The following is a 26,123-nucleotide window of genomic DNA, read 5'->3' on the forward strand; positions in this document are numbered from 1 at the left end:
GTCCGCAATCAGTTATCGGGCCTCATGTTGGTGAAGGCTGTTAATGTACTCCGATCGCTAGTGGGATTTACTTGGGTAGCTTCTTCAATAGTTGTTGGGCTTATAGTCGGCGGCCCAACTCCTAACAATCTAGAATTTGGATTAAGAATTTATTTATTTATTTATTTTTTAAATGAAATGTTAATCTTCTTTTTGTTGAATTTTGCCGGACTTGGATACGTGCACTGGTTTAAAGAGTAGACTCTCTTTCACATCGCAAGCTTCCGCAATGGAAGGTGAAGTGCAGAATCAGAAAGATGGGTTTTTTTCTGTGACGGCTTGATTTTGCTTGAATTGTCTGCTACCGATGATCTCGAGGCCTTGAGGAGCAGTGAAGTAGAAGAGAAGGGGTTTATAATATACATTTTTTCGTCGACACTCCCAAATGCTCGCCCGACTCCTCTTCTTCTACAGAAACAGACCCCAAGTCCTCCCACTAGTCCCCTCAACCCTTAAAACGCTAACCACCACCAACGATGCAGGTCCAAACGACGCCGTCTCCACCAACCACAGAGACGACTACTTCGCGGCCATCCACCACGTGTCAAACATTGTGCGGCGCGATTTCTACCTGGAGCGCACCCTCAACAAGCTCCGCCTCCACGTCACCTCCGAGCTCGTCTTCCGCGTCCTCCGCGCGTGCTCCTCGTCACCCACCGAGTGCCACCGCTTCTTCAACTGGGCCCGGAACCAGCCCAACTACCGGCCCACCACCGTCGAGTTCGAGGAGCTCATCAAAACCCTTGCGAGCTCCCGGAAATACGAGACCATGTGGAAGCTCCTCCACCAGATGAAATCCCTCTCCCTCTCCCCCTCCCCAGATACGCTGTCGTTTCTCGTCGAACAGTACGGCAAGCACGGCCTTGTAGACCACGCCGTCGAGATCTTCAACAAGTCTGAGAAATCTCTCAACTGTCCCCAAACCCTCGAGCTCTACAACGCCCTCCTCTTCTCTCTCTGCGAAGCCAAGCTCTTCAATGGCGCCTATGCCCTCATCCGCCGCATGGTCCGGAAGGGCCTCGTCCCCAACAAGCGCACCTACGGCATTCTAGTGAACGCATGGTGCTCCGCCGGAAAAATGAGAGAGGCGCAGGAATTCCTTGCCGAAATGAGCCGGAAAGGCTTCAATCCCCCGGTGCGCGGCCGCGATCTCCTGGTCGAAGGCCTGTTGAACGCCGGATATCTCGAGTGCGCCAAGGGAATGGTCAAGAAAATGGCAAAACAAGGCTTTGTGCCCGATGTCGCAACCTTCAATTCGCTGAGCGAATCGATATGCAAGTCCGGCGAGGTCGAATTCTGCTTAAATCTGTACAATGAGGTGCGTGGATCGGGACTTTCGCCAGACATCAATACCTACAAGATTTTGATACCGGCGGTGTCGAAGGCAGGGAGGGTGGACGAGGCGTTTAGGTTGTTGAACGATGCGATGGAGTACGGGCATAAGCCGTTTCCTAGCTTGTATGCGCCGGTGATGAAGGCCATGTGTAGGAGTGGCCAGTTCGACGATGCGTTTTGCTTCTTTAGCGATATGAAGGCGAAGGGGCACCCGCCGAATAGGCCGGTGTATACGATGTTGATAACGATGTGTGGAAGGGGAGGGAGGTTTGTGGAGGCTGCTAATTATTTGGTGGAGATGACAGAGCTGGGTTTGACACCGATTTCGCGGTGCTTCGACATGGTTACTGATGGGTTGAAGAATTGTGGGAAGCATGATCTGGCACAGAGGATTGAGCAGTTGGAAGTGAACATCCGAGGCATTTGATGTGTATATATTGATTGATGGTGGAATAACGAATGTTAGCTGAGGCTGTAATTCTTGACTTGTCTGTGGTAAAGCATGATGAGTATTTGTGGACATTGAAGGCTGTAATTCTTTTCTCAGAAGTCGCTATATGCTTTAGCTGAGGCAGAGATGATTATGCTTCTAGTATGAAATGGTTAGTATTGCTGGAAATGTAGTTTGATGTTTGTTTACCATCTTCTCTGCATTTAGTCTTCGTGTTTTGAAATTCTGTTACTTTCCAATATTGCCATAACATAACTAGTTCTAACTTTCAGTTTAAGTTTACACTTTGGTGGACAGGGTGCCTCCTTTTTTTTATGTTTTTTTTGGTGTCTTTTTACTTTTAACTTTTGTAGTGCCTATTATTTTATACTTCCCTTAACTTTGCGTTTTTCTCAGTAATTGATTTGGGTAGTAATTGTGCCACAGTTGAGTGTTTCTGTCCAATTGCTATATAGATACAAATAGTAAACAAAGATTAAGATATCAGAGATGTTAGGTAACTGAAAAAATGAAGAGAGATCAAAAAGATACTTTTTCCTAAAACTCAAGGACAGATCTTGACTCTAATAAGTGAAGACAAATAGATGAATTGTATAGCAGCCAAGGAGAGATGTCTGCAAGAGAAATTCTAGTTATAAAGATTCACACACGCAATGTGTCTTTGGGAATGTGAATACTGTATTTGTTTTTCCAGATCAAATTAGTCTGTCCCTCAAACAGGGGTACTTGAACTATGGGACTCAAATTAACTCACAATAGCATACCAACTTCATCATAAATGTATGCATATCAGTATTGGCAGTGTTGTGTACATGTGCATGTTATATATGTAGATATGTAGCTCTGAAAGATGAGAAACTATACTGATAAAACGATCTAGAGAAGTGGTTTATGCCATCTCCCATATCTGAAACTCCGCATGCTTGGTATTAAGGATGTTTTAGATGATCATAGCCAAATGCTGGATTGCTTCATTACATGACTGGACTGGGGAGGCGGTGATTGCTAGCTTGTAGGTGTTAACATGCATCAACTTATGTGTATCTGCAAGTCTGGCAACCTTTATTCATCCACTGACCTGACAATCCACTGTTGAGGTGGAATATGCCTGGTTACTTGCTTTCAGTGTTTTGAAGCTTAAAGTTGATCAAAGTGCTATAACAACTTGGAAAGTCTGATGTGTTAATGTAATGGGTCAATTCGGCTGGTAATGTTGCATTATTACAGAACCTGGCAACTGCAGTGAATTAGCTTCTTCGGATGTCGAATTCTGTGGCATAAATGCTGTGGAAGACAAAAGAAAGGAAAAATTGGAGCACCATCGAGGGTATCATATAAAAGTTGAGACTTCAGTAAGAAGTTATGAATACAGTCAGAAACAAGACAAAATGGAAACCACAAAAACTTGAATGGAAATGGGATAGTGACAGTGCTTATTGAAACAGTGTATCAAAATGTGAAAGCAAGAGATTGATTTGGTGGGAATTGCATCTGTCCGCCTGAGGGGTTTCAGGATATAAACACTTCTTGACAGGAGAAAATGGAACATCTGAGGTTATCATCACAAAACCATCTAGTTGAACATATTCTGTCTTTGCCTCTGTACACTGGTCTGGGATCTAATCTTAATTGGCAACTTTGGCAGTCTATTCTGTGAAAGGCCTGTTTTCTGGTTTTCTTTTGGTGGGTTGCATCTTTGCATGTGCTTGTGCTTGTCTTATAGTCAATATGTGCATATTATTTTTCTTTTCCTTGGTCAAGGCATCCCATTTGAGTCCTCGTTTCACTTGACACGGCTGGGATGAGCCTAAAATCTGTTTAAACTCAAAATATTATTGCATTGCTTGTACAAGGTAGTAATGTTTAATTATGCTATTGAAACACTTGGTGCAGAATCTGGGTTCTTGCTCAGGCCAGCAACTCCTGCATTTGGTAGTCACTGAGAATGATTTGGAGTTCCCTTATGATAGATCAAAGAATGGAGAGATCCAGGATTGGCACATGAAAAAGCATATAACAGGAAGGTTTTTTTAGAAGACGATGCAATGGTCTCTCTCTTTCTTTCTCTCTCTCATTACATATTTGATTTGATCTGCCTTAGGAATTACTGAATAGATTTTTGTTTATGTAGACATTTTGCTTCCATTTTGGAATTTCGCTATGCTTTGATGTAAGTTGTCAATTCAGGCCATGGCATTCACTTTCGATTCAGCCATCCACTGTGTTGAATATAGATTGGGAAGGCTGCATGAGGAAGACCTTTTACACCAAGCCGTGAGCGAACATAAGAGTTTATTCCACTCTAAGAACTCTTCCTTTGGTGCTCCAGCTAATAATGTTGCCTGAAAGGAAAAAGGATGTTACCCGTCTGATCCAACTCTTTCTTTAAGAAGTTTACCTTATGCTCTTGTTTTTATGTTTTCCAATTTGATACATGCAAAACCCCTAGCTCTTAAGGGGTAGGTTTGTTAACTACATAGCTTCAGAGGCACAGAGAATTACAAGAAGTCCAGAACAAGACTTAAATAAGACAGCTTGGCAAGGAAATTTTGAGACATGGGCACCGACCCTTTACATGTAAGACCCATTTCTCATGCAATTTGGGATTCTCGTTTTGGTCAACCGGCTGAGGAAGCTTTTAATATATGGGAAATATCTCATTAATGAAAACGGAAGCAAAAGATCTTAATAAAAACCCCGAAAGTAGATATGATAAAACACCTCAACTTATATGATGTCTTTCTCCTTCCATTACAAAAAAAACCATTGTTTTGAGCAGCTTGTTTGGAGTTGTTTTGACGCAAAAATAAAAAGTAAAAAAATGACACTATTGATTTGAGTCGTTCGAATAGTGTTGGTTGGAAAGCGACTTAACACAGAGTTTGGACTCCGGATTAGATTCGTTTTACTGTTAAAACAACTCTAATTAAAGTCATTTGAATAGTAAAACGACTCAAATGTGAATAAAATAATTAAAAAATAAAAATTACGTGAATTTCGCATGGCTCCTGGACTCTCCTGCCCTAGGTACATGGAAATTATGCAGGAGAGCTTAAAAAAAAAAGAAAGGTTAAAAACCCATGAAACAATAAAAACCTAGAACATTAATTATGTGTAGGTTTGGCAATTCGGGTTGTCGTGTCAACTCGTCGGGTTAGCGTATCAACCCGTTTAGTTAATTTGGTAAAAAATGTGTCATTAACGGGCCATAAATATGTCATAAACGGGTTATAAATGTGTCATAAACGGGTTATAGCCTAAACCTAAACCTTATATATTCGTGTCGGATTTACGGGTCGTGTCAAAATTGCCAAGCTTAATTATGTGGGAAAGCTAATTTCAAGCATAATGAATTTAAGCATTCACATTTTAACCTAAAACTCAAACCAATCAAACGATTTTCGTGCTCTATCAACAATGGGCGTCAAGAAAATGCAAGGGGAAGCTATGAATTTTACCTCATACAACCCATGGCCGAAAATCTATTTTTTCTTCCTTCTTCTCTTGAGTTGTTTCTCTCTTGAATTGTGCAGAAGAAACAAGAATGAGAAAAGAAGGTGGGAGGAATTTAGTGGAAAAGAAGGGTTTTATTTTTCAAAAAAAAAAAAAAAATTAGTGTCATTTGGGGTAAATTTGAATTTAGAATAATAGAATTGTTTTTACAAAAAAGACTCAAAACCTGAATTTAGGGTCGTTTTTGTAAAAACGACTCTAACCCAAATGACACTAAATCCCTTATTTTTTGCAGTAAATTAGCTCTAGACATTCTGGCCTCTCAGCATGTTCTTATCAAAATTTGTGGGGAGGAAAAACAAAATAGGATGACTGAGAAACTTAGCAAGAAATATATCCAACCATTTTAAAATGGTTGAGTTAAAAACATTTACCAAAATCAATAAATAATATTTCTTGCTGACAAATGCTTTCATGAAAACTTAAAACAATTTTTGAACTCACAATAAACAATTTCTCTAAAAAAAATTGAGAGGCATTTAAATAAACATTTACAATGGAAAACATCTCTCTGCAACAAATAATTTTCTAAAGTTAAAACTTCTTAACTTCTTGTTGGGGGCCTTTTTGATTTGGGCCTGAGTTCTTAATAAGAGGGAGAATCAAGCCATAATAGTCACACCAGTTTGATAGATTGACGGCTACTAGGGCAACAAGGCTTGCAACTAAATCAATGAATGTACAGATTCTCACAGTGGCGTAGTCTGGCCTCGGCGGATGCGGTAGGGTCCGGCCTGGGTGGTGACGGTACATATTTTGGACAGTGGCGGTGGGTTTCTCTCAAGTAGTCAAGTTGTCTGAAATGTAAATGGAGAGTTTTTTTAGACAATGAGTGGAATATTTGTTAGGATTTGATGTTTTGTCCTCATTTGGTTTTCTTATTCTAAGCTGAGGTGTCAACTTCTCATTGGAGGGCACAATATAGTCTCTTGGTTTATGTTAGGATCGTATCCAAGTCGCTCTCTTATTTCTAATGTTCTCTTATTTCTAATCTATGACTGGTGGCTGCACCATATAGCATTACTAGTTGTATGGATTACTTGAGATCGAACCCGGTCAAACAACCGGTGGTGTGTGACTATTGTTGTGCCTCACGAGGCACCAGTGTGGTACCTCGAAGCCCTACGAGACTTGCAAACCTCATCGTAAGAGGGTATGGGTACATATAGGTCATGTTGAGGATAGTTATGGACCGTAAATTAATTATGAATATTATATTATACACTTCATGAGCATGATTTTCTGTCTTAAAACTATAATTTGTTTTTCCTAGATTATGCCTCGAACTACCTCCTAGACGTACTATTTTCCATACGAGCATAATTATTGTGATAATGATTTATCAGGCATAATTTAGTCAAAATCTCATAACTCTTCCGAGAACTTTCCTTTCATATATTGTTTCCAACTAAACTGGAATCACTGGATAAGCTAAGTTTCATTGACGATTTACTAAGTCATAGTCTTATGTTTATTGTTTTATAGATTAGCGGGTTTAAGCCAAGGAGTACAGATTAGGGTTTATCGCAAGGCTTGAGTGCTGAGCAAAGGCTTGTAAAAGCAAATTTATGAGAGAGTAGTGTATTCAGCTACTGTGAATTTTGGAGGCTAATTACAATTCCTCCTTTACCTGAAAATCACATAGGCATGTTTACATGTGAAAAAAAAGAATAATAATAATAATAATAATTAAATATGAGTGCTAACAATTTCTGTTCAAAATGTAAATAAGAATACCAAATATCCAAATACTTTTTTTTTTTTTTTTTTTTTTTTTTTTTTTTTTTTTTTCAGAATTTGGTTTCAACCTGATGTGTCACAATCTCATCAGATCTATCATTTTGAAAAGTGTGCCACAATCTTATAGGATTGTGACATATCAGGTTGGAACCAAATTCTGAAAAAAAGTGTTGGGATGTCTAATATTTCTTAATATAAAAGTACGCATACTTCTACATTCTCTGATGTAGAACTAAAAATTATTACTAAATCTAAAATTTATTAGTGATTTATCCAAAATTTAATAGTGATTTTTAGTGTTAAGTCAAAAAGTGTGCCATTGAGAGTATAAAAGTGAGAATGTATGTAGCATTTCTCATTAAAATAACATGTATAAAGTCACGAGAAATAAATTAAGGTGGGAGATTTGCAAAACTTGGCATTAACTAAGATCTTGGCATTTGAAAACTTGAAATTGTGAATCTAAAATGAGCGTGTGACCTTTTGTTAGGAGGGTGGAAATTGTATAATTAAGAGCTGAGATATGATATGCTATCATTTTTTGTCACAACTATTACATAATTATTGATTTTTTTATTTTATTTTTTAAAAACAAAAAATCACAAAACCATGTAAATAGGTTTGGGTCTAATTTTGTGTATTTTTTTTTTTTTTTTTTTTTTTAAAAAAAAAAGTTCAATAGCTGTGTCAATAGTTGTATTTTTGAGTGACAAAATATCATTTCTCTTAAGATCTAGCCTATTAGCTTAGAGACATGATACATTACTACTTTAAGACACAATTTTTGACCATTTTTATCCACGTGACAACTTTTATTTTTATTTTTTTTAGAAAAATAAAAATCTTAAAGCTAGTTATATATATATATATATATATATATATATATTCTTTTTACAATACTGATATATTAGTTTCTACCATTTTTTTTTTTTAATTTTTTACAAAAGTTGTAAAAATAACACATCTTCGTCCTAAGGGGTAGCTCAATCGGTTGGAGACCGCGGCTCATGAAACGGAGATCACTAGTTTGAATTTTCCCTCCGCCTCTTGTATGGTCATGTTAAAAAAATAAAAAAATAAAAAAAAATAAAAAAAAAATCTTCGATAATAAAAATCAACGGCTGAGATTTTTTATCACTTCATATAAGTGACACGACGTCACAGGCAAACACTTACACTAAAGGAAGTATCACTCCGTTTGTCCAAGCTCTCCGGTTAGAAAAACAACGTTTAAACAAACGAAGGATCACGTCGCCGAGGAAGAAAAAAAAACGTACTTTGAGATTATAAAAGCCATGCTTTTGGTGATGCTTTGTCTGGCAGCTGACATTGGTTTTTTTTTTTTTAGCATTTGAAATTAAAAAACCTATCTAAATATGTTTTTAAAAAATAATAAAAAATAAAATATTACCAAAACATGCCCCTTTAATTCTACAAAACCTGTTGAAATGTGTGAATAAGAAATTTGTATGGCAAATGTCTAAAGTGTGAAAATATTGTAGTTTAAAAATAAAAAATAAAAAATACACTTCTAACCTAAAAAACATTGCAAAATGAAACAAGATTGTGCGTGAGAAAGGGGAAAAAAAAAAAACGAAGAGAGAAAAATGACCAAATTTTAATAATTTTTTAATGATTTGGTGAATAAATAGTATTATTATTCTTGGTGAGTACTGGTTACTCATAAAGTTTTTTTTTGTTATAATAGTGAAGCTGCTGGAAGTATTTTTGTAAATTTTCACTAAATTGCTTCATTAAAATAGCTAAAAAACTATTTTGATGAGACTGCTAGAATTGCTCTTAAACGAAGAAAATGACTCAAAAAGCCGCCGGATTTTTTTGTTTTGTTTTTTATTTTTTATTTTTTTAGTTTCCGGATTTTGATTTCCATAAGCCATAAGCCGTAAGCCTTATGTGTGTTGTTCTGTTATGCTCTGTTTATGGAGACTAAAACAGAGGAGGATAAAAGCTTCGTTATGCTCTGTTTTGGCTTCTACTTCGGCCGTATTAGAGAAATTCAAATTGGATTGTTAATTGTTGTCTGGTGGTTGTATTGCCGAAGTCATCAATATAAAGACGGCACATGTAGGATCAGGATCGATACTCTTCCTCCCTTCTGTGCTTGTTATTACTGAAAATTACAATCGAATTACAAAGGGCAGGAGGACAAAAGATATGGGCGAACGAATTTTCTATCCTTGTAATTCAAGTTCACCAAAAACACATGGATCTCCTGCCATTGAACTTGCAAGATGATAGAGTCCCACATACAACAGAAGAAAAAGTCTCCAACAAGTTCAACCGTGCAGTAGTGGAATTCTACATATTTATCATCTTCTTTAATCTTTAGTTTATCAGTAGGAGTCTAATTGGTCTTTAAGGTTATTTTTCATAGTCTAATTGTAGTAGAATTACTTTACCAATTGCATTAGTATTTATGGTTCTTATTGGTTTAGTAGTTGGGGAGTAGTGTAAATGGGGTCCTAGGAGTGTTATTTGGAATTGACAATTGTTATTGTTGAGACAGTTTTCGATATAGTGGCACAAGCTTTTGTAAAGTCCTTCTTTCATTTATGTAAAAAAATAAATATTAACAAAGAAGCTCCCTGGGGTGCTAGTCTGACCCGCTCCGATGCCTAAGTCAATCTTTTTAAGAGAATTCAAATCAAGTATGTATAATAAAAAAATCATCTGAAAAATACTTGATAGTTTGTACTTATTTATAGATGAGATTTCAATCGTTCACTCCGGATCAGGTGGAAATTGATTCACTGACTCCGAAATTTCTTCTTGACCTACCCGGGATTCGTACAGTCCGAATATCCCAATTCTGGCTTCTTGTGGAATTGTTTTTTGTTGGGCTTTAGCCTTAACCTTCTAATGTAGTTGGTTTTTTAGGATTAATATATGTAAATGGACTTGTATAAATTAAATAAGCCAATCTGCTAATTATTGAGAATATTTTTCAACAATTATGATAAACGGAAATATGATAAATAATGAACTCTTTTATAGTTGATATATATATCTATATATATATACACACATGTGACATGTACAAGAGAGAGGAACATGTCTTTTAAAGGAAAAGTAAGAGAGAAGATATCAAGTGAAGATTAAATGCAATTTTGAAATTAAAATTAGGAGGTATTATCGAAAGAGGGATTGTTTTTGCCTTTTTTGTTGTCTTTGAAATTTTGAATTTAAAAGAGGAAGAGAGAATCATGTGTCAAAGAGAGATTGGGGAGAGATTTTCAATTAATCTAAATATCGAACATACAAAAGGTTTTTAAAAATCTTAATTAAAATTAAAAATATTTACTTCTAAAAGGAAATTTCTAATTTATTAAAAGGATTTGTGGACTCCTTATTAATTTGGTAGTTCATAATATCCTTCTTAATCTTTGGGTTTTGATTATGACAAGACAAATTTGTAAATAATACTGAATTTAATTTGTTTATGTGCAAATTGAGTAGTGTTGCATACTACATTAACATCCCACAAATATCTTATAAAGCTAATAGTTATTAATTTTTTATTTAATTTTTTAATGACTCGAAGGGCTATTAGAACTTGATACATCAACGTTGTAAAATATTTACGGAATGTTTATGTTGTACATAGCATTTCTCTTTCAAATTTGGATAGTTTATTTAAAAATCATTTATTTGTGATAGGCCCTATGAGAATTCAAACCCCTCTCCTAAGTGCAACACCAATCATCAACTATTAAACCACATGTTAATTTTAAAATAAATTTAGAAAATAAATTTTTTAACTGACATGTTCTCAAGTCATGATTATTTTTTAGTCTAACTCAACAAAATGTGCCTACACATTTTTTATTTTTTATTTTTAAAACAAATTCACTTTTTATTGATAGAACTCAATTGAGTTAAAACTCAACACAAAGAAATAGAACATTCCTACATACAATATCATAAATTATTGGAGAAATGTTTTTCAACCAAATTAAATCTACGACATGGGTCACAGCCTCCTTAGTTAGGCTGTGAGCTGTTGCATTTGCATCCCTCTTAACATATACCACCCTAAAAGAGTGCAATGAATATAAAACTTTTCTGATATCATCCACAATATGCCAAAATCTGCTCAACTAAGGTAGTTCTGTGTTGATATCCCTGACAATTTGCAAAGTATCTACTTATACTATGATCTGAATAAAACCTATCTCCTTACAAAAAATTACCGCATGAAGCCATGAAGGTAGTTTCACAACGAAGTTTTGGGTAGTACTCCTAACTGCTAGAACCTGCCCTTCACAATCACGAGTAATAATATCAAAGCCTATTCGTCCATGCTTGACATCTATTGCAGTATTCCAATTGACTTTGATCATACTGGAGGTGGCGCCTGCCAAAGTATTTGGGTGACTCTGAAATAATCGCAGGAACTTCCCTATTCGAGACATTATATCTTCTGAACTCACAAATCTAAGACGAAGCCTCCTAAAAAACTGTTACGGATGCGTAAATTGGCCATCATGCATCCACATAATTCCTCCGAAACCAAATCCTACATGCAAGAACAGCCAGTAGCTCCAATTCTTCCTTACTGCCACGACCAAGACCACACATTCAAAGCCAATCACACTTAAATTAATGTTTACTCTAGGCCTAAGGTAAGAGATGTTACGATACATGCATTGTAATTTGTCATAGTAAATGCGTAACAAATAAAATATGTATTTGTGAAGTTTAGGGTCTATAAAATTGGATATTTTAGGATGAAGAATTACTGCATTAATTGGATCAACATATTCAGAAAAGTAGCTTTTTTTTTTTTTTTTTGGGAAATTATTTTTCTGTCTACTTCTCTCTCCCCATACAATACTAGAATGTGCATTAATAATAGAGGTTTTAGTAGATCAAATAGACTAGAGTGACTTATTAGATTGAATGAGTAGAGGCTAATTATTCAAGCTCAATCAGTGCTTGATTAACCCTCATGCACTCTTGAACATATATGAAAGCATTCTTGTTTTTAAACTGAAAATTAAGGCACACGTACGGTGGATATGCACATGGTTAACAAGATAAAACAGAAGAAAACTGAGAATATATTAAATTCTACTGTATTTTGGCTGGCAATGATTATGCTACAATTCTGGATTTAGTCCTCTTAATTACCTCTGCCCACTAAGCAATGATTATGCCACAAATTCTTGCAGATTCAGCCTACTCATAAACCCACAAAAACGAAACCCATAGCCAATTTCTTCCCAAATCATGATCAATCCATAAACCCACGCAACCGAAACGCATAGCATTGCGTATAGATCTGGAAAATAAAAATAAAAATAAAAATGCCCATAAGATCACCAGATATGTTATATACACAAACACATGAACTTCTGATTTTATTTATTTATTTTTTAAGTAGGGACATGTCGGACATTATTCCATACAACAATGTTTCAAATTTACCATTGAATTTGTGAGACTCAATAAAGAGTTTTATTAGAATGCGTGAGGGAGTATGCTGTGAAAGTTCAAATAATTAAAAACAAAAGCTACTACGACGGCGGCCAAGGGAGGCAAGGCGCTTGCGGAAGAAAAGAGATGGAGCTGAACGAGCGACTGCACAGAGAAGAATGACCATTTTCCTTTTTCCGTTCTTTTCTTATCCTCTCACTTTTGAAAGTTACAATTGAATCTATGGAGTTCATTTCAATCCCTCATATCAACCCTACAGATCCAATGACGATTTTCAAAAGTAGAAAGATGAAAAAAATGATATCTAACTTAAAAAATAAAAAAATTGTGAGTTTTTAAGGATTTTTTTTAAGCGGATTGATGACGTGGTATTTTTGAACTGTTGATATAAAGCGACGGTGTAGATTGTAACAATTGCTACCACAGCAATTTATCTTCTAAGAATTGCAGTGGATTGAACCGTTGATATAAAGCGACGGCGTAGATTGTAACAATTGCTACACGGCAATTTGTCTTCTAAGAATTGCAGTGGATTCGAATACGTAGGTTCGATTGAGGAGTTGCATAGGCATCCACGCGTCAAGCAGTCATTGGCAGCAAGATACGGAGGCATGGACCGGTTATGCGAATCAACCTGTGGGACCCAACTGCTTTCTGGCTTTCCGGCTAAGGAACCGTATGAAACGGTTCTCTTCTTTGCCCACTTCTTCCCGTCTCATGCATTTATGGGCCTCTTATAACTTTTATGGACTTTATTTACTCTTCAAATGTACAAAAATGCCTAACATATCCTCAACTTGGGCAGCAAGAAATTTTGAAAACTTTTCTATCATTTTATTTTGTTTGTTTTCATTATTTTGTTGCTTTGGTCTTCTTTTTCTGCCACTAGTCACCTTCATTTTTGGACTAGATGAGGTCCATTCCATAGTCTAACAAGTCCATTGCCCTATATGGAATTGCCCATTCAAATCAACTAGGAGAATAATTCGAATATAACTAAAGTTCTTAGCCATGATCTAACCCCAAAACGCGTTTAATCAAGATATTGGCGTAAAAGATACACCAATATATATTTTAGAAATTTTTTTTTTTTTTTTTTTTTTTTTTGTAATGTAACGTAAATGTGAAAAGAATTTTGAGTGTTTTGTGTTATTTGCTAAGAGGTATGTTATTTATTATTCTGTTGTCCATATGCGATCCATTCTTTTTGCAAATCAACCATTAAATTTGCAAAGAAACGGTATGGAAATGTACAGTAGATGGACAACATAATGAATTACAGACGTTAACGCTTCTACTTTTTGGCTTAAAAGTGAAAAAACTACCCTAAAACGCGTTGCCGAACGAGCTTACAATTTTGAAAAAAAAAAAAAAGAAAGAAAGAGAAGAAGAAGAAGATAAGTGTATATTAAATGCTGCATTTTCTTATGGAACTTTCATGGTTACTTCCTAGTTCCTTCCGAGAGAAGATGATGGTCCCTTTTTGGAAAAAAGAAGACTGATAATGCTATTTTTGAATGATTTCTTTTCTAATGCATTAAATTGTCAATTTCAAATAATATTTTAAAAAATATGTTGTGAATATCCATTATTTTTCCAAAAGAGGACTATGTCATAACTTAAAACCTAAGCTAAGTGGCTCAATGGCAATGATGGTCTACTGCTAAAAATAAGCCATTTTTTTAATTTAATAACTAGGAATTTAACATCAAACCTCTTTTATTTTATTTTATTTTGAAAAAAAAATACTATCAAACTAAAGGATAGTGACAAAGGATAAGAAATGGATATAAGAAAAATTGTGCTTATTTTTTTTTTTTAGATAAATATTGTGTAGTTCTCATTAATTCATAATAGATGAGACTTGATCAGTCATTACAGAAGATTGTAGGGGTGTACAAGCGGTTATAACCGGCGGTTATTGGCTAAAACCGCTAACCGCTAACCGCCTAGCGGTTATTTTTTTTTACCAACCGCAACCGCTAACCGCCTAGGCGGAGGCGGTTATTTTTATAACCGCCGGTTAGCGGTTATAACCGGCGGTTTGAAACCGCTTTCAAATTCTGGTTTTGGGCCGGGTTTAGACCGGTTTTGGGCCGGGTTAAAATCAGTTTTGGGCTACTTTTTATACCAGTTTTGGGCCGGTTTTGGGCCATTTTGTCTTTCCACCCTAATTTTCTTTAATACATCTTTTGACTGCAAATAATCACCGGATATCCCTGCAAGGCTATTCTTTTAATTAACAATAAAAAAAATTTATATCTTCTCATAGTTTCAACAATTTAATCATCAAAGGTAACTCCTTAAAAGTGATTAAAGCATTTCGTAATAAATATCACTCCCTAAATTGGAACATCCTCCCCATCATCATTGATATTAATTCGTTTTCTCATTTACAAAGCAAAGATATAATCTGAGTAAAAAAAAAAACTTTAGAATCATAGAAGTAGTAGACTATCTTCATCATTGATTTCACCAGTAGCATTTCCATCCTCTCTTCTTCCGCTCTATCCTCCCATGCATTAAACTGGTTCTTTGATCTGAGCTTGATCGTTCATCTTCTTTTCTTCTTCATTTTTTTTTTTTTTTGAGAGAAAATCTTTTCTTCTCTTATTTGCCTATAAATATATATATATAAAAGAAAATAAATAAATAAATAAATAAAAGCACAACAACACCACCCATATTTTTGAATGATCAGAAAAGGGAACGTGCACAAGTATGGGTCTCAAATTGGGATATGTATTATGTCAAACACGTGGATTTCACAATCAATAGACATATATATATATATACACGAGATCGGCAGAGATGAGAGGGCAGAGACGACTTACGGCTGAGACGTGATGGGCACTGGGCAGACAAGGGTGCGGCGACAAGGCGGCTGAGACGAGATCGGCAGAGATGAGAGGGGGGACTTACGGCTGACTCGGCTGAGACGAGATGGGCACTGGGCAGACGAGGGGGCGGCGACAAAAATGAAAATGGAATGGGGAGACCTAAACCTAAAACATCTGAGATGAGATTGTTTATATATATTATCAAAACGGCGTCGTTTTGGGCATTGCTGAATGCCCAAAACGACGCCCCTTTAGGCTCATGTCAGTTTTTTTTTTTTTTTTTTTTTTTTTTTTTTAATATATATATATATATAAGCGGTTAGCGGTTATTTATAACCGCTTTTAAAACCCTATAACCGCTAACCGCCTCCGCCTAGGCGGTTAGCGGTTATTTATAACCGCTTTTAAAAGCGGTTAGCGGTTATAGCGGTTAGCGGTTAGCGGTTATAAGCGGTTAGCGGTTATAAGCGGTTAGCGGTTTTAAAGCGGTTATAACCGCTCCGTTTGAACACCCCTAGAAGATTGAATATGAGGAGGAGGACAAACTCCCAACCAAGCACAATCGATCAATTGAGATATAGCCATTTTCGCCATCAAATGAGCTGCTGTATTAGCAGAACGTTTAACATGTCCTATTAGCACAGTTTATAGTTGCTTTAGCAAAAGTTTGGTATCATCGATCAGGCGTCTATGGAAACTCCAACATGCAGTCGATTGACTCATGTTGCACTTACTTGTATAGATGACTCACCTATAAATACTCGTAATTTTTATCCATATTATCCTCGTAAGTTTAAGAAAAAATTACAATATATCTTCGACGAGCTAATTTGGTGTTAGGGTTTGATTTATTGTAATTATTAAAGACCTCCAAAAAGTGATTCAACCACTTTAATTTAATTAAGGTAAGGTAATCTACTGGTAATGGCATGGGTCTCAAAGTAAGGGCAATTTCGTCATTTAAAAAAAATAAAAAAAAATATTTGATAATCCGTTATGAGAGAGAGGAGAGGAGAGGGGAGGAATTGGAATGGGTTGTTTGAGACTCATCGATATGAATAACAGAAAAATCAAAGAAAAAATCTTCCCAAATTTAATATTCATTTAGTAAATAATTTTTCCCCACGCGCCGCGTAAAAAAGAAATTACCCACCTAAAGCTAAGAGCCCTCGAGCATAGTAAAAGCACTCACGCTTCAAATGAGAAAGGTTCATTGCGGGCTTGCGGGGGATGAGCAGTGTGGGTCCCACTGTCACTTTCGAGCGTGGAATACACGCATCCTCAAAGAGTGTCAGCTTCATGATTTTGAAATAAAAATATTGTGGAAAAGTAAAAAAGTGAACGCTTTAAATACAGTGTGAAGACTCGCACTATAGTGTGTATGTGTCTCTTTGCTCTGTTTGTGTTTATATATTTCTCTATTTAGAGCTTATATAGCGTCTCTTGCTCTCCAGCTTTAATGGCGTGAGAGACCGTACAGGCAGTGTATATCTACGGTCCCTCAGTAATCGTATGTAATCCTTCAATCTTTGCATGCTTCACCAACTCCTCTATTGAAAATCCAAAACCCAAATGAGATGATTTTTATTGGAATGAAATGCGATTGAATTTCTCTGACATCATTCATCAAAAACCACCTTCATTGCAATTTCTGAGCGAAACCCAGACGATAAAAAGTGGTAATCTCTTCTGGGTATTTGTTGCTTAGCCGATACGAATCAATATCTGATGTGGGATTTCTGATTCTGGGGATTGAAGGGTTTGATAGGTGTGTGGTCTCATTCTGTGTTGATTGTGCCTTTGTTGTTGTTGTTGTTTGTTTGTTCGTTGTTGTTGTTGTTTGTTTGATATTGGGAAGAGTTGAGAAAACATGAAGAATGATGAGGAGCTTGAAATGCTGTTGGATGAGATCCCTCATGCAACTTCACACAATATCCATCATCATCATCATCATCATCACCTGCATCAACAACATAATACTACTCATCATGTCGACCATGGGAATGGGTCTTGTATAAGTCCGACAATTCATAACATGTATGGTATGTATGATGATGACCGGTCATGTCATTGTAAGTATGCATATGCCTCCTCTCCGGTTAGTGGGTTGTCTTTGCATTCAGATGGCTCTTCCTCAACCTTGTGCTCTGGTGGGAATACTTTTTCTGACAATGGATCACCTACCCCACCTCCATTGGAAGGGCTCAAACCCTACATGCCTTGTGGAAGTTTCCATTACCCAGATGTACTATGGTTGGATTCTAAAATACCCGACTCATCTGTTAGGAAGAAGACCAATGAGAGTTTGATTGATGAAATGAGTCTGTGTAGAAACCTTAGTAAAGTGTATATTGGCAATGGACAAGAGGATTTTTCTAATTTGAGAGGTTTATCGGTAGACCAGGATAGACTTCTGTATCGTGATTGTTCTTTCAGTGGGAGTAACCAAATCAATATTGATAAACATGGGGACTATACCTCTGATTATGTGGGATTTCAATCCCCTGTTCCATTGAACGCTATGAGTTTTGATGGTCAGATGAGTTCAGCATTGTCAGGATGGCAGCAGGAATATAAATTGGGCAATTCATTGGGGCCAAGATTGTTACCCAGACAGCCTGATAATTTTTGTCCTCAGTTCAATTACTGCAATAGCTCGATGAATTTTCCAGTGCAGAAAACAAAGGAGCAGATAGGTAATTATCACTTTAGAGGGAGTCCATTGTCGAGTCTCACTTCTTTGAATGGACTTCCAATGGCTGAGTCTTTATACTATGCAAAACAAGATGGGATGAATTGGGATGAAGAAAGAGGTCTACCTAATCTGCTCAATTCTCCTCGATTGACTAACCCAAGGCCTCATTTGAGTGTTGAAAGCATACTACCGTTTGGCCTGCAGGCATCCAATGGGAGGACTAGGACAGCTTCAAACCTTAGAATTCCACAAGCTGGTCTTGAGTCTCTTACTGGTGAGGAGAGCTTCATTCTTCAAGGTGAGGCTTTAAATCATACGAGCAACTGGGGAAACGATCGTACAAGGGGTCAGAGTAAGGGTGCCTTACATGAAATTGGCATAAGTAAGCATCTAGAAAGGTCACAGCTAGATAGTCGGCGCCAAAATGCAGGAATGTGTCAAAATGCTCGGAGTACTAGGATACATTGCCCATTCTCTCTACCTTCTAATTTTAACTCATTGGCAGAAGCTCAAGGGTACATATATTTATTAGCAAAGGATCAGCATGGTTGTCGATTTTTGCAAAGGATTTTTGATGAGGGTACTCCAAAAGATGTGCAGATAGTATTTAACGAGATCATCGGCCATGTAGTTGAACTTATGGTGAATCCATTTGGGAATTACCTTATGCAGAAGTTGTTGGATGTGTGTAATGAAGAACAGAGAAAGCAGATCCTGCTCATGGTAACTGAAGAACCAGGGCAGCTAGTCAGAATCTCTTTAAACACTCATGGGTAAGTCATGACCATATTACATATTACATTTTCATCTGACTTTGTTTATGTCTATTTTAATGTTTGTTTTCCTTCTATCAGCACTCGCGTAGTACAGAAGCTGATAGAGACTCTCAAAACCAGGCATGAGATTTCACTGGTTATAACAGCCCTTGAACCAGGGTTTCTTTCTCTCATCAAGGACCTGAATGGAAATCATGTGGTCCAGCGTTGCTTGCAATGCCTTGGCATTGAAGATAACAAGGTGAAGAATTTAATCTTCCTAAGGTGCTTGAGTTTATATAATAGTATACTAAACATCTGCACAATGTTACCGTGTTTGGTGATATCTATAATATGCTTTTCTTATGCCCGATTGGCTCATATATTTAAAGTTGTTGATAAACTTATGGATTGATTTATGATCAGTAATCATCATGTACCTCTTTAAACCTCTGTCTTGCTTCCCATAAGATCTACTTTACTCTCTTCCCCCTATAAACATCCAATTTTGTCATATCAATTTGGTTGAGAAATACATACGACATCTTTTTATGATGTTTATGTCATCGTTTTGCGATTATAACTGTTTTGTAAAATCAATATCCTTGAATCTCTTCCATTGCATTGTGTGGATCAGCTCGTGTTTTTATTGTTGGAATGGATGTGGATAATGGTACTTTATGCATTTAATATTCAGTTCTTCTTGTAAATTTCATTCTCATTCTACTGATGGTTAATAGGTCAAAACATCCTTCTCTCAATGGTTTAAGCTTTGGTGTTGATTCCTCTTCTGAATCAAGGAGTAGTTTTGTGATTCATATATTAACTTATTGTATTTCTTATAAATGAATATTGATGCTAAACTTTTCATAATGACAAACAAATTAAAAACTGAAGTCCTGTCAGATGTTTAGTTAGAATATACTGTATAAGCAAAATATCTTATGAGTCTTCATTAGTTTCCTCCGCTTTATATAACAAGCTATCGGTGTTTGTCTGAAACGCGTCATTCGTGACATTCATCACTCTTGACATAATTGATAGCATCTGCATTCCCTACAAATGCTAGAGCCTCTACTTAAGCAAAGGAAGAGAATGCAATTTTACCTTTTCTACAAATAATCTCCAATAAGTGATTCGCAAAATGAGGTTTGCTTGTATCTCTTAACAAATATTCTTATGAGAACTGCTATCTTGGCTGGGTTTTCTGAAAAAGAAAAATCCTGGAATGAAATGATTTTTCATCCTTCCCCCTTTTAAGTTTCATAGAGCTTACGTGTAGGCACGTTCTTTTGAATTAGAGTCGCATGAAAAAAATGTGCTTTTAATTTTACCCTGTTGTAAAATTTAAACTGTGAATGTAGTGCTAATTGGTTTCTTCTTCTCATGCGAGATTGAACAGATAACAACATATGTCAGGGTTAAGTCATTTGTGTGGAAAAGAATGTCCATCAGTCTACATAATCTAAGATAGTGACTTGCTGGTCCTCTGCTTTTGTTACATTTACATACAAAATGTTTAAATCATCAGATTTCGGCTAGGTTAGCAGATCCAAATGACCATGTTTATGTCTAAATAGTTTATGATAATCCACTACATTGCCATCTCATAAATGCTTTTAAGTTCAAAGTAACTTGGGGAAAAAAAATTAAGTTAACCAATAGGGCATTTGGAGTGTTTGGGAACAATTATTAAATTGGTTGGTAGTATGTACCATTTATGCATGCAGGACAATCACATGCATTTTGTCTTTCTCCTATGTTATCCATTGTTTTCTTAGTCTCAATAATCATCAAGGCCGTTACCTTTTGGCTTCTATCACCTTTTTTCTTTTTTCTTTCTTATAAAGCTTGATGCTATTATTGTTATCAGATATTCCAGATAAAAAATTTATAAACAGAGCATTCGCAGTGTAAATGAGTATAGCAAAATTTGTAGACCAAAAATCAGCAAGTACTTAGTTGCTGGATTGACTGATATAGTGGGTAGGTTGCTATGTCCAATTTATCTCTGCTTGCTGCTATTGATGATATGGTTATCAAGCTACATGCCATTTGAGGATAAATTATGATATCATTAATTGCTATTGAGGTGCATTTTTTGGTCAAAACAACTTACTTATCATGAAAAGAGCATGTCATGGAGGTTCACATGGGGTTGCAACATCTAGAAGAATCTGAATTAAGTTTCAATAATTTTGTGGAATATTGTTTTGGTTCTCTATAATATAGCAAAACAAAAAACAAATCTCAATGTTGCTTTGGTAAATGTATCTGGTCATAGTTTTATTAGACTTGAAAGAAAGTCCAGTTGAAAAACTAATGAAGCCAAGATTTGAAGCTGAGCTTGTGAGGTCACATTGAAGCAGAAGTGAAGTAAACCAAAATACAAAGATATTGCATTTTAAGAAGATAAAATCAGCGGCTGGTAGATGGTCCTTCATGCAGAGACGTTTGTGAAGCATCCTGTTGCCTATAATAGGAGGAGAAGTAGGTAGACATAAATTTAGCCATTGAAACCAAGGAGGTCCTTGAGGGATCACCTGATATAGGATAATGGTTCGGGACAAAGTCTCCAAGTAGTAGTTTATATTTACATTAACTGAACTGCAATTAAAGTAAAAATTTTCAATGATTGAAGAAAAAATGTTGACAATTTGTTGCATGAAAACAAGGATGCAAATTTTCATTTTTTGTTAGTTTGGCCAGAAATTTTACTAGATGCTGCCATTTTATGTTAAAAAGCACAAGGAAAATGATTTGTGGGGGACGGGAAACCGTCCCCTGTGTATCAGCTCTCAAAACACAAAAGATAAGTTTGCAATTTCTTTGTAGCAATCAATGGGACACAATGATCAGCTGTGTGATATTTGGTTGAAGTGGTATTGCCTTTCAGGGTCATATACACCTTTGTTTAAAGCCACATAATCATTGCCTGATGAATTTTACCTAAAATAACTCAAGAAGCTTCTTTAATTTTAACATACAGTAAGGGCACTGCCTGTGTATCAGACAGATACTTGATTGTGGAAATAGTAGTATCAACATAAAGTGATGAAGAGCTTGTATCAATGTAAGAAATGATGGAGTTCAACAGCCCTGAAAGGCAATCTAATTTAGTTTCTTAGTTCCTCAGTCTCGGAACAATTTTTTATTAAGTGTAGCATTAGAAACGGTTACTGCTTATCAGCAAATGTAATTGACTATTTGCTCCAAGATTGAGGATTCTATTCTGATTTTAGTTGGTGTTCTAACTGCTTATGAATGCATGAATTAGAAGGCCTTCATTTGTTCTTTGATTGTAAACAAAAAATTCAAAATAGAGTAGCATTAGAAGGCCACATAGTAGTATCAACATTAAGATGAGCTTGTTAGTGTTTAGAGTCGTACCCCCCCGCGCCCCTCTTTCCCCCCCCCCCCCCCCCCCCCGCGCCCCTCTTTCCCTCTCCTTGTAGTTGTTGCCACTTATAGAAAAATAATATAATATAATGTTTAGAATCATATGTAGTTCACACTTTCCTTTTATACGTTAACTTTCTCTTCATATGTAGTTCACACTTTCCTTTAATATTTATGTTTGGCAGTTTATATTTGTTGCTGCTGCGAAGTATTGTGTTGACATTGCAACTCATCGACATGGATGTTGTGTTCTGCAAAGATGCATCAGTCATTCGATTGGAGAGCATCAAGAAAAATTAATTGCAGAAATATCTGCTAATGGACTTCTGCTTGCTCAAGATGCATATGGGTAATCAATAGAAAAATAGCCACTCTTAATACTTGCTACTATTTTTGCTGACAATCATATCAAGAAAAATTACTTTGTTGTACTATCAACTCAATCAAAGCTTCACGTTTAAGTTTTTCTCAGTACTGGATATTTTTACCCAAGTTGAACCATCTCAAATTCATGATAATCGTGATGAATCTAAGGTACACATTGGATGGTCAAACTTTCTGTGAATTGGAAAAATGGCAGGCATGCAAACTAGAAAGATATGTCTGTCTGGCTTTCAGACCCAGGACCTTTTGTGTATAAGCCCATGTTTACTACTAAGCTAACGGTGATGTCGGAGCTTTAGTACAATTACTGAAAGAATATAGTCTACTAGTAAGTTTGCGCGATAGATTCTTTATAATACTCCAATTCAAGCCCTATTTCATTTGTAATAATGGTCATCATCATCATCTTGGTGGAGCCATTGTAATAAAATGGCGTATCACTGTGCAAATGTTTTTGAGAAACAAATACTTATTACTGTAAGGTCTATTTATGTAGATTTTGACCTCTCCTTGTGGACATGCACTTGGGGGATAATACAGCTGTAAAGCTCAATGAAAAGCTGAGCTTAAGGTTCATAACATTGTTTATAACACCCGTACCAACATTTCTTTCTATCCTCTTCTAACCCTATCTTTTCTGCTGCACTGTTGGGTGTTTGTGAGTAAGCTGAGCTTGTATGTTACATTGGTTTATTGGCTGCATATTTTTAAAAGAGCACCTTTTCTACTACTGGCCTTTCCTTGGAAGGAGAAACATATCTAGAGCTAGAACCTTGTGCTCCTGAACGCTTGTTGAAAAGAAGAGACAAATATGTTGGGTTTATTATTTGTTCATTACTTTCTCATCACAGGATATTGGTTTGGTGTAAAGTGGATCCGTGCAACATGTTAACTCTTCAAAGTTTTGATGCTTTTTTTTTTTTTTTGGTTCAACCCTTTCTTCTGAGTGCAGTTCTGTGTTCCTTTTTTTTTTTTTGCAGAAATTATGTTGTTCAGTTTATCTTGGAGTTAAGAATCCCTTCTGCCACCTCAACTTTGACCTCTCAATTTGAGGGGAACTATGTCCACCTCTCATCACAGAAGTTCAGCAGCCATGTGGTTGAAAAATGTCTTGATGTACTTCACTATGAGAGCCGATCAAAAATCATTCATGAATTTCTCTCGGTCCCTCATTTTGAACAGTTACTTCAAGATCCACATGCGAACTATGTTATTCAAACGGCTCTTCGAATTTCTGAGGTATGGGAATCAACTCCCTGTAATAAACATATATTTTTTTTAATTTCTTCTAGTAGATTCTGTTATGGTTCCCCCCCGCACCACCACCACCTCCCTCCCCCCCCTCCCCCTGGTGGCAAACACTTAACTATCCCACTAAGATGATGGCATAAAATATCCCACTGAGATGATGGCATAAAAAAGTTACAAGAGAGATGAATAGGTTATTATGGAACAAATCTGGTTCCGACACTGTTTTCTGCTAGGGTAGAAAAGAAGTCAATTAGCTCGTTAAAAAGGGTCAAAGTATTAGTTCAATATTGTCATGTCATCTAGTTTTTCATTAAAAATTGGACCTATTCATCCATGAGTCCTAATACTCTGTTTCATGCCATGTATATCAGAAGCAAGGTGTTTCTAGAAATCTTAGTATCCATATCTAAGAATTTGGTCATCTTATCCTTTAATAATGTCGTGATTTTTCCTTATAAACTAGGGTCCTATCCACAATTTATTGGTTGAAGCGATCGAGTCCCACAAAGCGATTTCGCGCAACAGCCCATATTCTAAGAGGATTTGCTCTCAGAAGTTTTCGAAGAAGTGATGTAAATTCTCATCTTCTCCGTTTGAATTACTGTTGTCCTACACAATTACTTACTTTCATGTTAACTCTTCCACTATCATTGCCATATATATATACATAGAAAATATGAACTGTAAAGTCTGATGCTGGTAACCAGACAAAGAGTTTGTCTTCTCAGGACTGCATAAAATACACTCCATGTGCTCCGCTGAGTCGGGAAGATGCAATTTTGCTTCCAGTTTAGTTATGGATATCATGTATTCTTCTGTTGTGTTGTTGATCTATGTTATGGATATTAGCACTCTGCTTCTTGTGGAATTTTCACTGTATTTGATTGTACAGTGTATAGAATTTTAGGATTCGGTTGCTGTTGCTGTTGCTGTACAAATAATATAATGCGGATGCTTTTTCAATAATTTTCCCTTTCAGATTGTGTATCCATGAGAATGCATGAAAATTCCTCCACTTTCCCAATATTATTACTATTAGTAAAGTCAAATTAATTTTCTTTTAGGAAAACTTCACCTAAGAGTACCGAACTATCGGCCTATTTGACCTAGAGTCATGCTACAAATGCACCCCTCATCCCTCCTTTGTCTCCCCCTTTTTCCTTAAAAAAATTGATTTTAAGAAAAAGGGGGAGACAAAGGGGGGATGAGAGGTGCATTTCTAGCATTTCTCATTTGACCTAAGGATACTGAACTTCAAAATGTCTCAAACTAAGGTATCCAAATTTCAAAACAGGGGGGGTATTTTGGAAATTTTAGCAAGATTTAACAGCAAATCCTAATGAAGTACTTATTATTGAGACGTTTTGAAGATACTCCTAACTTGAGATGTTTTGAAATTCAATACTCTTAAATCAAATAGGCCGATAATTCAGTACTTATTATTGAGACGTTTTGAAGATACTCCTAACTTGAGATGTTTTGAAATTCAATACTCTTAAATCAAATAGGCCGATAATTCAGTACCCTTGAGTGAAGTTCTATCTCTCTCTCTCTCTCTCTCTTTCTTTCTTGTTTTCTTTTTTTCTTTTTCTTTTTTTTCTTTTTTCTTTTTTTCATATGAAGTTGGCTTAACTTTGTGCAACTGCCTGCTTGTTATATGGAGGTGTGAAGCTCCTCTCGTTGCTTCCTATCTGCTTGTTTTACCGATCAGGCTTCTTGCGGTTGTGCTCTTCAAGAAGCTCATTCAAACTTGTTAACAAATCAAAATGCAGCTGTGCTTCAAGAAACTCATATAAAACCTGCTAAACCAATCAAAATCCAGCACAAGCCGAATTGAGCGCCGTCAGCTTTGCTAGAAGAATCCATAAAATTTCCTCAAACAGACATTTAAATGAATAAAGGGTTAAATATAAAAAAGCCCATGAAGTGGGCCTGAGCTAATAGTTGATTTTAGAATAGCTCCCTGAATTTCTAAGTGTGCTAAAGTGACCTATCAAACTATCACCGTGTTCTAAAAATGCCACTTCTTTTTGATATACCCTTATCCTCTAAGAGAAATAATAATAATAATAAAACTATTTTTTAAGCAAAAAAAAAAAAGAAAGGGGGAGGGTGGATTAATACCAAAAAAAAAAAAATGTACATATTTTTTTTTGGATAAATGCAAAATAAGAATTTAGTTTCTGCAGTCAAAACACTTGACAAATTCCGTTAATGTCCATGTCAGCACTAATAAAATGATGACATGTGTCACTCTTGTAAAA

The 26,123-nt window shown here is 36.1% G+C and overlaps 2 protein-coding genes across 3 annotated transcripts; both read left to right on the plus strand.

Moving 5' to 3' along the window:
* The first annotated feature begins 213 nt into the window (after nucleotides 1-213).
* LOC133882627 (pentatricopeptide repeat-containing protein At5g18390, mitochondrial) lies at nucleotides 214-4,551 on the plus strand. The gene is made up of 2 exons (XM_062321837.1): nucleotides 214-1,976; nucleotides 3,719-4,551. Exon 1 carries the CDS (start codon nucleotides 425-427, stop codon nucleotides 1,799-1,801), a length of 1,377 nt encoding a protein of 458 aa, XP_062177821.1. The 5' UTR covers nucleotides 214-424; the 3' UTR covers nucleotides 1,802-1,976; nucleotides 3,719-4,551.
* A 12,235-nt stretch (nucleotides 4,552-16,786) lies between these two features.
* On the plus strand, nucleotides 16,787-24,837 carry LOC133882846 (meiotic coiled-coil protein 2-like). Of its 2 annotated transcripts, XM_062322066.1 has the most exons (6): nucleotides 16,787-18,843; nucleotides 18,925-19,087; nucleotides 22,410-22,573; nucleotides 23,589-23,847; nucleotides 24,323-24,431; nucleotides 24,588-24,837. In XM_062322066.1, the coding sequence occupies exons 1-5, from the start codon at nucleotides 17,246-17,248 to the stop codon at nucleotides 24,428-24,430; spliced, it is 2,292 nt and encodes a 763-aa protein (XP_062178050.1). In that variant the 5' UTR covers nucleotides 16,787-17,245; the 3' UTR covers nucleotide 24,431; nucleotides 24,588-24,837. The 2 variants fall into 2 exon arrangements, with proteins under 2 accessions (XP_062178050.1, XP_062178049.1); XM_062322065.1 differs by having other exon boundaries at nucleotides 24,323-24,837.
* Nucleotides 24,838-26,123: the final 1,286 nt, after the last annotated feature.

This window comes from Alnus glutinosa, chromosome 11, assembly GCF_958979055.1.
Source record: "Alnus glutinosa chromosome 11, dhAlnGlut1.1, whole genome shotgun sequence".
In the NCBI taxonomy this organism is placed as follows: Eukaryota; Viridiplantae; Streptophyta; class Magnoliopsida; order Fagales; family Betulaceae; genus Alnus; species Alnus glutinosa.

Bases quoted from the DNA above. Each gene is read 5' to 3' on its own strand.
- LOC133882627 (XM_062321837.1), top strand. From the start codon at position 425: ATGCTCGCCCGACTCCTCTTCTTCTACAGAAACAGACCCCAAGTCCTC.
- LOC133882846 (XM_062322065.1), top strand. From the start codon at position 17,246: ATGAAGAATGATGAGGAGCTTGAAATGCTGTTGGATGAGATCCCTCAT. The intron at 22,574-23,588 runs GTAATCAATAGA...TTTTTTTTGCAG, and splicing joins CTTGCTCAAGATGCATATGG to AAATTATGTTGTTCAGTTTA. The intron at 23,848-24,322 runs GTATGGGAATCA...CTTATAAACTAG, and splicing joins CGGCTCTTCGAATTTCTGAG to GGTCCTATCCACAATTTATT.